The sequence below is a fragment of the Maylandia zebra genome, linkage group LG20 (assembly GCF_041146795.1).
Source record: "Maylandia zebra isolate NMK-2024a linkage group LG20, Mzebra_GT3a, whole genome shotgun sequence".
NCBI lineage: Eukaryota > Metazoa > Chordata > Actinopteri > Cichliformes > Cichlidae > Maylandia > Maylandia zebra.
The window spans coordinates 952,590-967,730 of NC_135186.1; the positions used below are offsets into that span (position 1 = coordinate 952,590).

Consider the following 15,141-nt stretch of genomic DNA (forward strand, 5'->3'; position numbering starts at 1 on the left):
CTGTAATATGCAATCAAATCTGCAGATTATGCTTTTTTGGTGTTTTTCCACACCTGAAGAGTAACTGATGAGACAGCAGCAGAATCCAGACATATTCCAAATGGCACTCTGGACAAGTTGACACTAAACACTGAAACAGTCAGGCCCTCATGTGCTCCTCCAAAGTAAATAGCAACGTTTCCAAAGATGATTCATTTTTATATCTCGACAGGAGCACGCTGTCATCTACAGACCACATTCAACCCCTTCCTTGAGTGTGACAACACCCTGAATTTCCACAGCACACTTACATGACTACACTTACATGTTTAAGAAACAGCGCATGTTTTATTATCCTTCCTGCGGATGACCAAGTTAATCTTTGCTTTCTTTTCACTCTGAAGGAATATGTTAAAGTCAGCATGACCGCTTTCAGCTTTGTAACATCTCTGACACCAGTTTGCCAAATGCTAAATGTAATAAACTAAACATCTGCAGTCATGAAGCATCTGAGGTTACAGGCAGTTACTGAAATAACGAAGCTTTTATGCTCACAACTGAACGGCATTTCAAATCAGATGTGTTTATCAAGGCGATCGTGGCTCAAGAGTTGGCAGTTTGTCTTGTAATCGGAAGGTTGCCGGTTCGAGCCCCGGCTCCGACAGTCTCGGTCGTTGTGTCCTCGGGCAAGACACTTCACCTGATGCCTACTGGTGGTGGTCAGAGGGCCCGGTGGCGCCAGTGTCCGGCAGCCTCGCCTCTGTCAGTGCGCCCCAGGGCGGCTGTGGCTACAATGTAGCACCAGTGTATTAATGGGTGGATGACTGGATGTGTAAAGCGCTTTACAAATACAGGCCATTTACCATTTCATAATCATTTATTTAAAAAAGTACCTAATGAGTTAGGAACAAAGAACGGCGCATTGTTTAGAGCAGTGGCTCCCAAACTTTTTTCGCTGGGCCCCCCTTTGTTTTATAGAAAAATGTTCGCGCGCACACGCACGCACACACTAACACACCCTCCAACCACACGCGCCCATATTTTGCTCAGTTGCGGTTTATTTCACACCTCAAACATTTAGTAAACAATTAAGCAAATACAAGTAACCTGCAGGTAGTACGAAAATAAACTATGTCCGCACCTACACGGGTGTTTTTGAACACGCAGCTGTTTCGTCCACGTAAACGGCGTTTCGAATCACCGAGAACGGAGATTTTTTATAACTCATTTTTTGCGTTTATGTGTGGACGTGGAATACAGAGCTCATCAGGCAAAGTTAAAGGTATGTGCCTTTTTCCGCGTCACGCTGTGCGCCACGTTATTGTTTACATGAGATGAAGAGCAGACAGTCAGATTAACAGTATTGTGTCTCTATCTGCAGGTTTTACACGCAGTTACTGTCCCTCCATTACAAAGGCAGAGGCGTCACGGTGTCATTATTTTACACGTGGTTGTTTTTCCTGTGTAATAATGTTCAACACTGCGATCAATACATTTTAAAAAATGCTTCTCTGTGCAAAATGGGTTCAAAAACAAACAGCTGTGGGATCCTGTTTGTCCGTGATGTAAACAGCCCAGCGCTGCTCCCCACGCAGGGAAAAGCAACCCTGCAGGGAGACCTACCTCCGCACCTGTGCAGGTGAAGCCAAAGGGCAGATTTGCTTCACCAGATTTTCTAGTCTTTGGCTTAGAATGAAGTTGGTTTGGAAACATATTCAGCGATGCTTCATCTCCTGCTTTGCGTTTGTGTGGGAGCCCCAGGCTAGCCCCATTCCGCCCCCCGCCCAGGGGGCGGGCCCCACACTTTGGGAAGGTCTTGTTTAGGGGAAATGAAAATGACACATGATATGCCAGATGTGTTCAGTTGGATTTAGGTGAGGCGAGTGTGGAGGCTTAGAGTATGAAGGAACCCAGGACCCACTGCACCAATAGGTTTAAGGATTTCATCTTGATAAGTAAAGGCAGTCAGGGTGCGGTTGCCAAGCCTGTAGGTGTGTGTGTGTGTGGAAATGCCTTCCTGGAGAACTACACCACAGAACTGGTCAAGCTTAAAATGATGTTACATGAACTTTGTCTCCTGGATTCTGCTCCATACTCTGTGGTAGAAAACACAGCAAACCTTCTAGCAATACCACATGTTGATGTGGCCTCCTGCAGGGGTCCAGATATCACTTCATGTGAGCCCTTCAGAATCCACTTCTGTAATTTATAGACTAACTTAAGTTTATTTAAAATGAAGCCATTCATATTTTCACCTTCACACTGAATAAATTATCATTTGATCCTTTATAACTTCATTACTACACCAATTCATTTTTCAGGAAGTGAGAGTGTGTGTGTGTGTAAAACCAGTGGAAACTTTCATTGTTGACATTTACTTTGCGACTGCTGGTCCACACTTTGGCCTCGGCTTATATAAATAAGCACAGACAAACAGCATTGGGAGAATTATTTTTAATTCACACTACAGCAGTAATAGCATCTCTGTGACCTTAAGCGCTGGAAATGTTGTGCGACACCCGTGTGGTCAGGAGACAGTGGGATGTTTAAAAACGGAATAGCCAAGCACTGAAGGCAGTTACTGAACACAATTACAAAAGTAATCTAGTAAATGATAATATGACGAGCAGTAACAGCGCTACCAGCTGAGAGGGAGGACAATAGGAATGCTTGCCAGGAATGTGTAAGCATTGATGGTCGGTGCCACAGATGTTGAAGCTCATCACTAGGACACATCGCTGTATGATGGGCTTTTCATCTATCAGCATAACACTTTAAGTACAGTATTCAGTGATGCTTTTAACTGTGCACCTTACAAGACTCTGAAAACATGTATAACAGCAAACGGCAGAACCCATCTGGAGGCAAGGATACTAAGAGGTGCACATAGGGGAGTACCATCAGCACTATAGGCTATGACCGCACTGCACTCATCTCCCTTCATCTCTGATATTAATACAGGGTTAGCACAACTCAAGTAGGAACTGAAAGTTAGGTTTTCCATGGTTGTGCCTGGCAGCTGCAAGTTTGTTGTGATTTAAAACAAAAACAAGGGAAAATGAAGTGCAGTTCTTAGTTTGCGAAGGTCTGAGTCACAGCTTCGGCAATATACTTAGCACTGATGCCAAAGATGTCCAGAAGCTCTTGAGGCTTTCCACTGCGGGGAACACCAGCCACTGCCAGACGTGTCACAACAATACCAGGCTCACGTCCCACTGCTGACAGCACCGCTTCACCGAGACCACCTGGACAAAGGAGGACCGTCAAAAGGAATGAATGCATAAAAGTGATGTTGGCATTTCTTTTAAATTACAACACAGCAAATCATGATATGATGCTCCTTTATTCAAGTTGTGTTTTGTTTTTTAAAACCAAACCCATCTAACGTCTAGGAGCCATAATTGTTGCCACCATAAGAAGATTCCGGCCCTTTCACAAACATGCTTTCTGTATGCACAGACTCAACCTACCCTCCTTGTAGTGGTCCTCCACAGTGATGATCTGTCCCCTTGTTGCTCGGGCACTGGCCAGAATAGTAACAGCATCCAGGGGCTTGATGGTGAATGGGTCAATCACACGGATGTTCTTTCCTATAAGAATGCATAAGGAAATTTACAGGTTTATAGAGGCTATAGTGGTTCACTGGCCAGTTGAAGAGTCCCTGCATTAAGCCCTGTGTGTCCTCATAACAATACCAGCACATGTCCACTAGAGGGCAGTGTGGGTTACCTTTAGCAGCCAGCGTATCAGCAGCAGCAAGGGCCTCGTGCAGAGTAACACCAGCTCCAATGACAGTCACCTGGTCATCATCAGACTGGCGAACCACCTGACCACAGAGATAGATGTATAAACATTTTTGGGGTGGGCATTCTGGTATGAAGACTGACTGCATTAGATTTATAACGAAAAGAGATTTAAAAAGTTACCTTGGCTACACCCACTTCAAACTTCTCATCTGGGGAATAGATGACTGCAGTGGCTGGTCTACTTGTACGAATGAAACATATACCCTGAAAATGGAAAGTGCATTACAATATATTGAGTGCTCTCTAACAGGATGAAGACATCAAGCTACCACAAGGTGGCCACCAACCTTTGTGTTGGATGACAGTTCAACAGCTCTCTCTGTGGACACTGCGTCACTGGGGTAAAACACAGTGCATGTTGGGATGGCGCGGAACATGGCCAAGTCCTCAAGCGCCATCTGGGACGGACCGTCCTCACCTGAAGCCAGAATAAAATGAGTGGATGACAGACACTCACACCTGCACTGCTCACTAGAAATCCAGCAGATGAAAAGCTTACCGATGGAGACTCCGCAGTGAGACCCTACCAGGTTGACATTCGTCTGAGAGATGGCTCCCATACGAATCTGGTCGTAGGCCCTGGAGAAAAATGCTGCAAATGCGCTGGCAAATGCAACAGTGCGGTCACGGCTGGCACAGCCAATAGCCACTCCTACCTGCAGTAGTAAGGAGACATCAGCAACACTGTTTAGTTTAAAATGACAGTGGATGTGGTTAGTAAGGGTCTAAGCGCAAAGTCAGCTGGGCACAAATGAGAAGCAGCAGAGAGGACAGATTATCATGTGTGAATGTACAGTAACAGATTAGACCAAGTTGGAGCAGATTATAGTACTGAAGAGCAAACCAGGTACTAGTCTCTCATAACTGTGACAGGGTTCCAGGATCAATAGGTTGACTAATAGTTAGCATAAATCAGCCTGAGCACTGAAGGATCGTTTACCATATTCTGTTCAGCAATGAAACACTCGATGTAGCGATCAGGGAAGGCTTTCTTGAAGGTCTCTGAGAAAGTAGAGTTTTTGGTGTCTCCGTCGAGTGCCACCACTCTCTGGCTTGCCTGGCCCAGTTTTTTCAGTGCCACACCATATGCCTGCCTTGTTGCCATCTAACAGAAAATACAATGGGTTAAGCAACAAACAGCCTTGATTGCTATGCTTAGCTATATCCACTTTAACACATACATGTGAAAAAGAACCTTTACCAACATGATGAGCAGCACAATATTCTGCACAGTCACAATAATTCACACACATCAGTTTTGAAATCATGTTCATTTCAGACAGCGTCAGCCCCGCAGTTAGCAAAAGCTGCAAAAAGCAAACTACATCCGATGTTTCACAGGTTCATGTGTGGAAAGTCTGAGATTTACTTCCAGCTGAAGAAAGTTGTACTGCTGTAAAAACTGCTGCACCCTCTTTATATCATAGGAACAAAAACGTGAACGGTTTTCACAATCGTTCAAAGACAAAATCATAATGACAGTTAAAATGTGCTTAATCTTCCAGCTCTGACAGGTATGGGGATATAAAACAGTGCAATAGAAAATAACACACTGGGATTCAGTCATGGAAGATTTTAAGCCCTGTACACACCGCCTGTACAAATACTGCATGTGTGCTTCAAAGGTATTTGAAGAGGTTAACATTGCACAATACTGCACATGATGCCATTACTAGATAACTGCAGAGTGGGGGTCATGTTAGCAGTGCTAGTAGCACCCGTCTTCTCGTATTCCAGGTTATTGTGGATATGCACGCTTTAGTTAAGCCATAATAATTTGACGCAGCCCAAATTCACCAGTTTCTTTCGAGGTTAAAATAGTGCCAAACTGTTCTAATTTCACAATTCTGGTTTACAACAGCTCAGTAACTCTCAGTCCCAAGGATTAAGCAAATTCTACATTAAATTGTGAAAAATTTGTTTAACCTTTTAGTTTCTGGTGTCCACTAACCAGGATGGCAAACTTTAAACTAGTTTTCTAATCAACTACATCCCTAGATAAGAAAAATTTGCTAGTGAATACTGATGTCCGTGTCTCCGCTGTATCTACAGGTAAACACTGCAAAGTTTCTCGATATCTTTAACCTAGCAGGAGTCTGCATGTGGCTGAGCAGACAAAAAGCAAAGGAAAGTGGATATTTATATTTAATTTATTATATAAAGACCCTTAAGTGTGGACAAGTGTTCCAGGTGGTGTTTTTGTGCCATATTAGTAATGAAACAAAGCCACCACTCGTGCTAAATAAGATTCATGCTGACAACTGTATCGGTAAACTTTAAACTGCTGACCACTCAGTGTTGAGTGACTTTGGACCCATTACTCCAAAAGATCCAATACTCAAAAACTAAAACTAGACACAAACAAGCAACTCTGAAGGTACCTTGTCTCCCTTCTTGTATTCTGGAGGTGAAGGCAGTGAGATGGGGCTAAGGTCAGCTGGCGCTGTGTCCTCATTGGGCAGATCAGGGCAGAGAGTTTTGTTGGGCACCTGGATCTGTGACTGCAGATCTTTCAGGATTTCATCCACCCGGTCCTTGGGGATCGGCTTTCCATGCCAGTTCTCCAAATCCTCAATACCTACAGTTAAGTGGCAAATAAGTCATGTTTAAAATTCAGAGAACAGTTCTAACTAGATACAAAAAAGTTATTCACACCAACCTTTGAGGCCTCTGCCCTTGAATGTCTTGGCAACAATGCAGGTCGGTTTGCCTTTGACCTGCTGAGCCTGCCAGAAAGCTTTGCACAGCTCCTCCACATCATGTCCATCCACAACATACGTGTTCCACCTACACACATAGAATGTTATTAACATCTGAACATGTCTGTAGACCATCAAAAAGCAGATCGATACAGGGAAAGACAAATAATAAGGTCAAGTTTGGACAGTTTGTTTCTACAGGTTATGAGCTGAGATAAATGCACGTGCTGACCCAAAGGCTTCACAACGTTTGCGGTAGATCTCCATGTCGTGCTTCAGAGGCGCTGGCTCACTCTGACCAAGCCGATTAACATCCAGGATAGCCACCAGGTTGTCCAGCTGGTAGTGGGAACCAAAGGCCATGGCCTCCCAAACTGAGCCCTCTGAGCACTCGCCATCTCCCAGCATGCAGTACACACGATAACTACAACACAGTCAGTTAATAACAGACATGAGAATTTCCATAATATCTACTTTGAGAATTTTTCTGTTGCTGCAGTGCAACAGATTATAACAACAACAACAGTAACAGGATTTCACCACTGAAGAAGCTTCCTAGTTAGAGTAAATAAGACTACTTTTAAGTGGTCTTGAGCAAATGTGAGTATAAAGCATCCACTTTAGATTAACACCACACGCTGACAACTGGGCAAAAATATTTCAGGTAACCCTGTGCAAGTTTTAAAGAAATGTTTGGTAGTCTTATGATTTGACACTGATACATAAACACACTGACCTGGATTTGTCAAAGTATTTGCCGGTATAGGCCATCCCACATGCAGCCCCAAGACCCTGTCCCAGAGATCCAGTAGCTACATCAACAAAAGCCAATTTCTGTGTTTGAAAAGAAGAATTGGAAAGAAGGGAAGTTGTACACGATACAGAGAGTGGCTTGCACACAATTTTGTCTTTTTCTTCCAAAAAAATAAAAATAAAAAATAATAATGAACAGAATGGGTCTCAAGATTCCCGACTCACTGGTGTGGGGTGTCCCTCCAAGTCAGAATCAATCTTACGCAGGTTAACCAGCTCAGACTCTTTCACAAAACCTGCCTCTGCCCAGGCAGCGTACAGGACAGGTGCAGCATGACCCTGGCAATAAGAAGGAGAGTGTTAACAGATCTCAGGTTTGCTGACCAAATACAGAGCAATTAATCTCAATTAAAGGATATGCACCTACCTTTGAGAGAACAAAGCGGTCGTTACACTGATTGCGAGGATCATCCGCTTTGTAGCGCATGGCGTGGAAAAAGAGCACGGACATGAGCTCAGCTGCACTGCAACATGATGTGGGATGACTGGAGAGAGAGAACAACAGAAAGGCTACTGTGACAGTATAAATGCCGACGGGTTAGAAAGAAAAGAAACTCCACCCAAAGTGCATAAACATGCATGTGTTGCTGCACTTTAAAAAAAAAAAAAAAAAAGAACAAAAAAAAAAACAACACAAAAACAAACGCTCAGTTTTAGTTTTACAAGACACAGCAAACATTTAATATGCCAAACGATGATGCTCTTTAGCACAAGTCATATATTGTTAATTGTTATTTATTTTAGACCATCACTGCCTCAGGAAGGCAGCCAGGTTACCACACTTCAGAGGAAAAAAAATCTTGTGAAACTGTTAGTTGCTACACAGTCTCGAGTACTGTAACCATTTAGAAATTCCACATTGCCCAACACATCTCAGCTTCCCTATGCAGGTTAAATCGCATATCAACCATGCTTGGAACAAATTATCCAATCTGAACAAACATCAGCATAAACCTTTTAAAATAACTCAATGCTCCGTTTACCACGTGTTCTTCTGTTGAGAGACAACCTGCTGAGAAATGAAGGACAGTCAGAAAAACCACAAGGAAAAGAAAGAGGCACAAGTGTAACTTTGACTGTTGAGGAACAATGCTCCTCAAGAAGTCCTTTGTTTAAAAGGGATATAATCTTTATAAAGCCCTCATAGTACAGTTAGAATAAGCTCCTGCATTTCCTTGTCAAGAAACAAGAGGAAACAGGTTAGTCAACTGTACATTAAGGCTGCATTTGAGATTATGAAAAAGAAATAAAAATTGCACAATGCACACCAACTGGCTGAGGGATAATTGTAAGAATCAAGCACAAACTAAAGCATCTGGCCAGGTGGCTGACATATACTATAAATAAAGCTGAGGGTTTTTACTGCCTCTTTGATTCCAACATCCACTTTTCTGTCTCAGATGTGATGTTATGAAGCAGGATATGCGACTCTAAGCTTTAGTCTGCGTCACACAAGTCTAAACAAAGTGTTGTGTTGTATGCGAAATGTAGTCGGTGACTTGACTTGATTAGCGCCAACTCACAAACTACGGTTTCAGTTTTGGATATTGTAGCCCTTGTATAGCTCCATTTGCTCTCCAAAGTGAATATTAACCGAGCAAAGGGCGCTCACACTAATCCCTATAAAGCTACACCCTCGTCAACTCCTACTTCCCGCTTGGACTCGAATCAACCTATTGGGTTACTTCCCGACAGCGACACGGAAGATATCAGCGATAGCTCAAAAAGAAAATTCTGGCATTCTGGGAACGCCAATATTTATGATGAAGTATTACCACAAACCCCTTCCCAATAGCCATTTCCCAGACTTACCATACTTAACGCAGATATCCTCAAGCTGGCGATTTAACAGACTAGGAGCCAGCAGCAAAACTCAGCCTCAACGCAACCAAGAGATCCATCCTTTCCTATCATGTAATTTCTGTTAGCTAGTAAACGCCTGTTGATGTTAATAACCACTTGACTTGAAGTGTTATACGCATGTATGCTAGGCTAGAGTGCCTAAGAGTCTAGCCACCAGTAAATAAGGCCGTCATTTACTTTGTAGAGAAAAAAACCAAACAAACACTGTTAGCATGTGGTAGCCTTAGCAATAGCTGTGGGCTCGGCTACCCTCAAGTCACAGCGTAACTTATTAAAACGTTTCGCAGAGCAGTCGCACAACATCAGGTAGCAAACCTGCTGCTAGCGGCTTGCCGTGGCTCGGTAACCGCGTGAATTTAATCTGCAGCACGTGCACCCAGGCCCAGAGGTAGTGCACGCCTTCGCCCCAGTAACCTTATAGCACATACTATATATATGTGTGTGTTTTTAATTGTATACAGGATTTATTTAATATTCCAGCTAATGTTTGCAACTCTGAACAACTTACCCTGAGTTAGAGGCGCATGTTGCCTTGATGGAGTTGATCCTGAGCTTGTTAGCGACGTCCTTCAGTCCTTGCAGAGTCTTTTCATCGGGTTTGTGGTAGCTAGTCATGGTTTACGGACGTATGGTCGCCTGCTTCAGGTAGTAGTCGTGGTTAATTCAGTGCGAAGGCTGCTTCCCCGGTGTCGTCGTGTCAACGCTGGGCCACTGAGCTGCTAGCTGCCCGGTGTTAAGTGCAGGAGAGGAGGGGCAGACGTCGCACAGGACGGGTTTTGTTTCCTCAAACAGCCACGCCCACCAAATCAAACCATTGGAGGGAGAGTGGTGGTTCAAGCCGCCCTCGTCAGTCCCTCTCAGCGTGTTCAAGATACAAATGTTGCTTCATGCCGATCTCGTTTCATTAAAATCAGTAACAAAAGCGTGGACCCCTATTCTACTACCCTTATGGAAAATACAGGTATCCACAAGTGGAGCTGCACTGCACTGATGTGCGAACAACTACCGCTTTCTTAACTTACTATAATATGAATGTTTTCTTCAAGTGGGACGTTAACGTCCTGGTTATATTTATGCAATGATGATGGTGTGTTTAAATGCCAGTCAAACAAACGCAGGATCTGATTCCGAAATCTGCTGATTAGCCACACAGGCCCATAATGTCACTGTCCCCTTAAAACTGTAGCTGGATGGCTGCCAACAAGGAAGCCGACGGCAGATTTTGCTCTCTCATCCTTACTCAGGGAAACACATGGAGTCTGTCTAACACCACCGTCTATGAACAATACAGGGTACTAAGGCACAAGGTACTAGCCAGAGTCACTTCAGCTTGCATCAGTTGTCATTTTTGCATTTAGACACATCAGAAATAAACATTTTCTAAAACTTTATTGTTAAATAGCTCAGCTGTAACAATGAGTGTATGGAAATGAAAAACACTTTTTGTGCAAAGTCATGGATGATTGAGCTACTCTATCAAACATAGAGTACTTCATACAGAGGTGTATGTGGTCATTCATCAACAGACAACAGGTCTGCCATTTAAAAAGAAAAAATGAAGTCAGTCCAACACTTCCCCATTCTGGCAAAATTACACATCTTATTGTGCATACATTTCCTCTTCTTGAAGTTCCTGAAATTACACAATGTCACTAAATCAAAAGGGTAAAAAATAAAACCAAAAATAAAAAAATATTTTGTTTTTTTGTTACCCTGATTCTTTCCCAGGCTTCAGCTCTCTCCTCAGGGAAGACAGGATTTTTGTCGAGTCTTTCCAGCTGTGGCACTACTATCAGCACATTTATCCGGTATTCGGAATTTTCCGCGACTGGGTTCCCAGAGAGAACCAACACGCGAAGGCTTTGTGACAGAAAGCCGATGTATCGTAGATCAGTCTCATCTATGATTGCATTGCCTCTAAGGGAGAAAGAAGACAAATTATGGGATTAATACCATGTTTTGTTTTTTACTGACTGGATTATTGGAAGCGTTATTATGACTGATCTTTATTGTTACATCACATTGCAGTCATGTGAAAAATAAAGTTATCCATAGGACTTTCTGCAGGGCTGTGAAAAACTAAGTACAACATAACTGCTTCCATTGGAATTAAGAAGGTAAGTAGCAGCCAAGAGCTGCTACTCAAATTGCACTTGATTCACTGAGTTGATTAATTTGTGACAAAAAAGAATGATCAAGTACAGCTTAATTGGAAGAGTTGGCAAGAAAAAGTCTGTTCCTTCTAAAAAACAAAACAAAACTTGGCAACACAGCTTAGATTTGCAAAGCTGCATTGAACAAACCGGAAGACTTGTGAAACAATGTCCTTTGGAAAGACATGACAAAAGTGAAAATGTTTGCCTGTAATGCACAGCACTATTTGTGGTGAAAACCAAACATAACTTATTAGGACAAACACCTCGGGTCAACTGTCAATCATGGTGGTGGAGAATGATGATTTGGGCCTGTTTTGTAGCCATAGGACCTGGGCACCTTGCAATCATTGAGTGAAACACAAACTTTTTAGGACAACAGTCCCAAGCACAGCAGCAAATCTACAACAGAATGTCTGGAAAAGAAAATGTTTTGCCACAGTGTTGCAATGTCCCAGTCAAAGTCAAGACTTCAGTCTCAGTGAAATGTTTTGACAGAACCTTAAGAGAGATGTTCATAAACAAATGCCCCCAAACCCCAACGAACTGAAGCAATGTTGTAAAGAACCAAAATTCCTCCACAATGTAAGAGACTGATTAAGTCATACACAATTACTTCAAGTTACATCTAGTTAATTATGGTGTCTACTTAGTCTCTCACAGGACTGAAGTTTTCCATGTGACTGCATGCACCTGGCATTGAGGTACTGAAGACACTTCATGCTGGGACTGAGGCCGTCGAGCGACTCTAGCTGATTGTCTCGAAGGTGAAGTGTGGTGAGGCGCTCTAACTTCTCCAAACCCTCAAGACGTTTGATAGCATTTTGGGCCTAGACAGAAAGCAAGACTAGTCACAAGCAACCAGGTACCTGGTTTATTACATGGGGATTAGTGTAGTGGTGAAGGATTAACTTAATCAATCATGTCTGTGTTAATAACCAAACCAAGACACTTTGTGTACCAGATACAATTGCTGGAGATGTGGAAGGTTGATGCCATCAGTGGTTTCCAAGTGATTTCCCCTCAACTCTAGAGTTACCAGATTTGCAAAACTGCCGTACTGGAAACCATTAAGCCTCTGAATATGGTTACCTGCAAACAAGGTTTGTTGGCATCTTTAGTTAAGTCAAATATTGCTTTTAACAGTGATAACATGTGGAATAGTAAATTCCCATCTTTTTGCAGGAACAACTATTTATATCAAATAACAGTGACAATATCTTTCGCTTAACGTATTTTATTATACTTGCAAGAACTTCTGCGGCTTGGATAAGGGACCCAACTATTAACGGTTTCTTACTTGACTGACTTTGCCGTAGAGATCGCCAGATTAGCTGAATAAATTCATTCCACTTTACCTGACGTAAAACCAATAAACCAACCTGTAAGATTGAGGCTTTCCAAGGCAGGCCCAACTAGGCCATCTACATCAGTTAGCTGATTCATTGCTATACTCAGCCACTGCAGGTAGGTCAGTTGAGCAAACGGTTGCTCTTTGAAGCACATCACAGAATTATTGTCGACCTACAAAAGACGAATTACATTCAATAAACGTAATTAAAGAGATTCTTACTGCCACAAAGATGTCCTTAACTAAATGCATAAGGAATTTCTTCTTGCCTTGAGCCAAAGAAGCTGGGTCAGAGATGACAAAGGAGAAAGATCAGTAAGGTGGTTGTTGGATAAATCCAGAAAACGTATGTGAATATAACTGTTGATTGCAGCTATATCCTCCAGTCCTCTAAGGGTGAAGAAAACTGGTTTGAATCAGAAGAAACTTGTTCAAGTTAACAGAACAGTTTTGCTCTGCGGGCATCTTTCTCTAATTACCTTTTCTGAAGGTTCAGCTTGACAAATGCGTGTGCTAATCCATTTCCTGTTCGGCAAAGCAATGACAGCCCTTCACTTATGATTTCTTGAGTTAAATGTTGAACTTCAACCTGTACAAAAATGAGATATAAATGAAAGGCTAGTGGCTTCAACACAGAAACGACAAACGCACTACAACTTTATTTTATTCAAAACACAAAATGAATGACAGCTTAAATTGCACAATGATAAACCAATGACAGCAAGTTATCATGTAAGGTGAAGGTCAGGCTAGCCACTTTGTTCGGTACACCTGTTCAACTGCTCATTAGGGTAAGTATCTAATCAGCCAATCAAATGGCACCAACTCAATGTATTTAGGCATACATACAGAGTTAAGACAACCCAGTCAGTGGCTGAAACGACCCAGTGAAACTGAAACTGGGCAAAGGATTGGGGAAGAAAACTGACATTGAATGTGGCACGGTTCTTGGTGCCAGGCAGGCTGGTTTGAGTATTTTAGAAACTGCTGATCTACCAGGATTTTCCCACACAAATATTTCTAGGGTTTACAGAGAGTAGTCCAAAAAAGAGAAAATATCCAGTGAGCAAAAATTTCTTGTTGATCTCAGAGGTCAGAGAAGAATGGCCAGACTGCTTTGAGTTGGCAACGGTAACCCAAATAATCCCACATGACAACCAAAATATACAAAAGAGCATTTTTGAATGCATCACATGTTGAACCTTGAAGAGGATGGGCAACAGCAGCAGAAGACCACACTGAGCTCCACTCCTGTCACCTGCGAGTAAGAAACTGAATCTGAATTTAGATTCACAAAATTGGACAACAAAATATTGGAAAATGTTGAGTCTTGATTTCTGCAACAGCATTGAATGACAGGGTCAGAAACTGGTGTAACCAACATGAAAGCATGGATTCAGTCTCTCCTATCAACAGTCATTGCTGACAATGGCTCTTTATGTACTCATCTTCTACTGGGTAGATGGCGTGCAATGTCACAAAGCTCATATAATTTGAGAGTGGTCCCTTGAAGATGAATCCAATAAAGCACCTTGGCGTGTATAATCATGGATGTGCAGCTGACAAATTTGCAACTGTGTGATGCTGTCACGTCAATATATCAACCAAAATCTGTGAGGAATGTTTCCGTGTTGAACCTATGCCACATAGAATTAACATTCAAAAGTCTTCTCTTACCCAAGATATATCTGGATAGTAATGGACCAACAAATTACTAGCCACTGATTTGACCGTTTTGCCAAGACAGTTTCCCGGACAAGCCTACCGTCAGAAAAAAATAAAGATCTTCATTGATCAATGTTTTTATTCTAAGACTAGGCTTAATCCATGTTAGTAAAACCGCCAGCAGAGCAGGGCCACTCCCAAGGCTCAAACTGTCACTAATTAGTCAACAACTAGAATTTAAGCATGGAAGAGCTTCAAAACCACTTGTAGGAGCACTTTACAATAAGCTGCCTCTTTTGGAAACTAGTGACCTATTACTAATATGCCCAGAAAATACCCTGTGGAGGGGGTTGAATGGTGCACACACGAGTAAACAGACAAGCTCCAACTTTATCAAAGACATTACCTTGAGTCTGTTTGGGTAATCAGGGCGAGGCACGTGATTCATACCAAATTAACAGCAGAGATATCCGCTAACATGTACGAGTCAGCTGCAAATATGCTCGGCACATGCCCCCCATTTACTTTCATACCTTCTCATCTTCGGCTTCTTTAAGGTGTTCTTCTCCTCCTTCAACATCCGATAATACTGGGTCTTCGTCAAAGTCAGACATCCCGATTAGTAAGCCTTATAATTTGACTAGTTACAGACCAGCTGAAGAGCGGATTAGAGAACTGCAACAGGATTTCCAACCAGCTAACTTGCTTATTTTGTGACTGCTGCCCGACCAAGCTAGCTATCTGTTTACAGGGTTTAGCCTTGTACATTTATGTTAGAACTGCCAACACATGCAGACACTGTGAATGACATA

At 42.5% G+C, this 15,141-nt stretch overlaps 2 protein-coding genes across 3 annotated transcripts; both read right to left on the reverse strand.

Annotated features, from left to right (window-relative positions):
* Positions 1-2,418: 2,418 nt before the first annotated feature.
* tktb (transketolase b) lies at positions 2,419-9,925 on the reverse strand. Its single transcript, XM_004558873.3, has 14 exons — positions 9,669-9,925; positions 7,665-7,782; positions 7,463-7,576; positions 7,221-7,318; positions 6,717-6,908; positions 6,445-6,572; positions 6,167-6,363; positions 4,726-4,890; positions 4,285-4,441; positions 4,073-4,203; positions 3,906-3,989; positions 3,709-3,805; positions 3,450-3,569; positions 2,419-3,224 (listed from the first exon to the last, which is right to left on the reverse strand). Exons 1-14 carry the CDS (start codon positions 9,773-9,775, stop codon positions 3,052-3,054), a joined length of 1,881 nt encoding a protein of 626 aa, XP_004558930.3. The 5' UTR covers positions 9,776-9,925; the 3' UTR covers positions 2,419-3,051.
* A 605-nt stretch (positions 9,926-10,530) lies between these two features.
* lrrc23 (leucine rich repeat containing 23) lies at positions 10,531-15,017 on the reverse strand. 2 transcript variants are annotated; one of them, XM_004558869.5, is made up of 8 exons: positions 14,863-15,017; positions 13,144-13,253; positions 12,934-13,054; positions 12,696-12,837; positions 12,275-12,405; positions 12,007-12,143; positions 10,873-11,077; positions 10,531-10,793 (listed from the first exon to the last, which is right to left on the reverse strand). In XM_004558869.5, exons 1-8 carry the CDS (start codon positions 14,941-14,943, stop codon positions 10,761-10,763), a joined length of 960 nt encoding a protein of 319 aa, XP_004558926.1. In that variant the 5' UTR covers positions 14,944-15,017; the 3' UTR covers positions 10,531-10,760. The 2 variants fall into 2 exon arrangements, with proteins under 2 accessions (XP_004558926.1, XP_076734099.1); XM_076877984.1 differs by lacking the exon at positions 14,863-15,017 and adding an exon at positions 14,736-14,857.
* Between the last annotated feature and the right edge of the window lie 124 nt (positions 15,018-15,141).

Excerpts from the sequence above, each read along its gene's own strand:
- tktb (XM_004558873.3), bottom strand. The coding sequence starts at position 9,775 with ATGACTAGCTACCACAAACCCGATGAAAAGACTCTGCAAGGACTGAAG. Across the intron at positions 7,319-7,462 it reads TGGAGGGACACCCCACACCA|AAATTGGCTTTTGTTGATGT; the intron begins GTGAGTCGGGAA and ends TTTCAAACACAG. Across the intron at positions 6,573-6,716 it reads AAACGTTGTGAAGCCTTTGG|GTGGAACACGTATGTTGTGG; the intron begins GTCAGCACGTGC and ends CTATGTGTGTAG.
- lrrc23 (XM_004558869.5), bottom strand. The coding sequence starts at position 14,943 with ATGTCTGACTTTGACGAAGACCCAGTATTATCGGATGTTGAAGGAGGA. Across the intron at positions 12,406-12,695 it reads GGAAAGCCTCAATCTTACAG|GTAACCATATTCAGAGGCTT; the intron begins GTTGGTTTATTG and ends CCTTGTTTGCAG. Across the intron at positions 12,144-12,274 it reads ATCTCCAGCAATTGTATCTG|GCCCAAAATGCTATCAAACG; the intron begins GTACACAAAGTG and ends CTTTCTGTCTAG.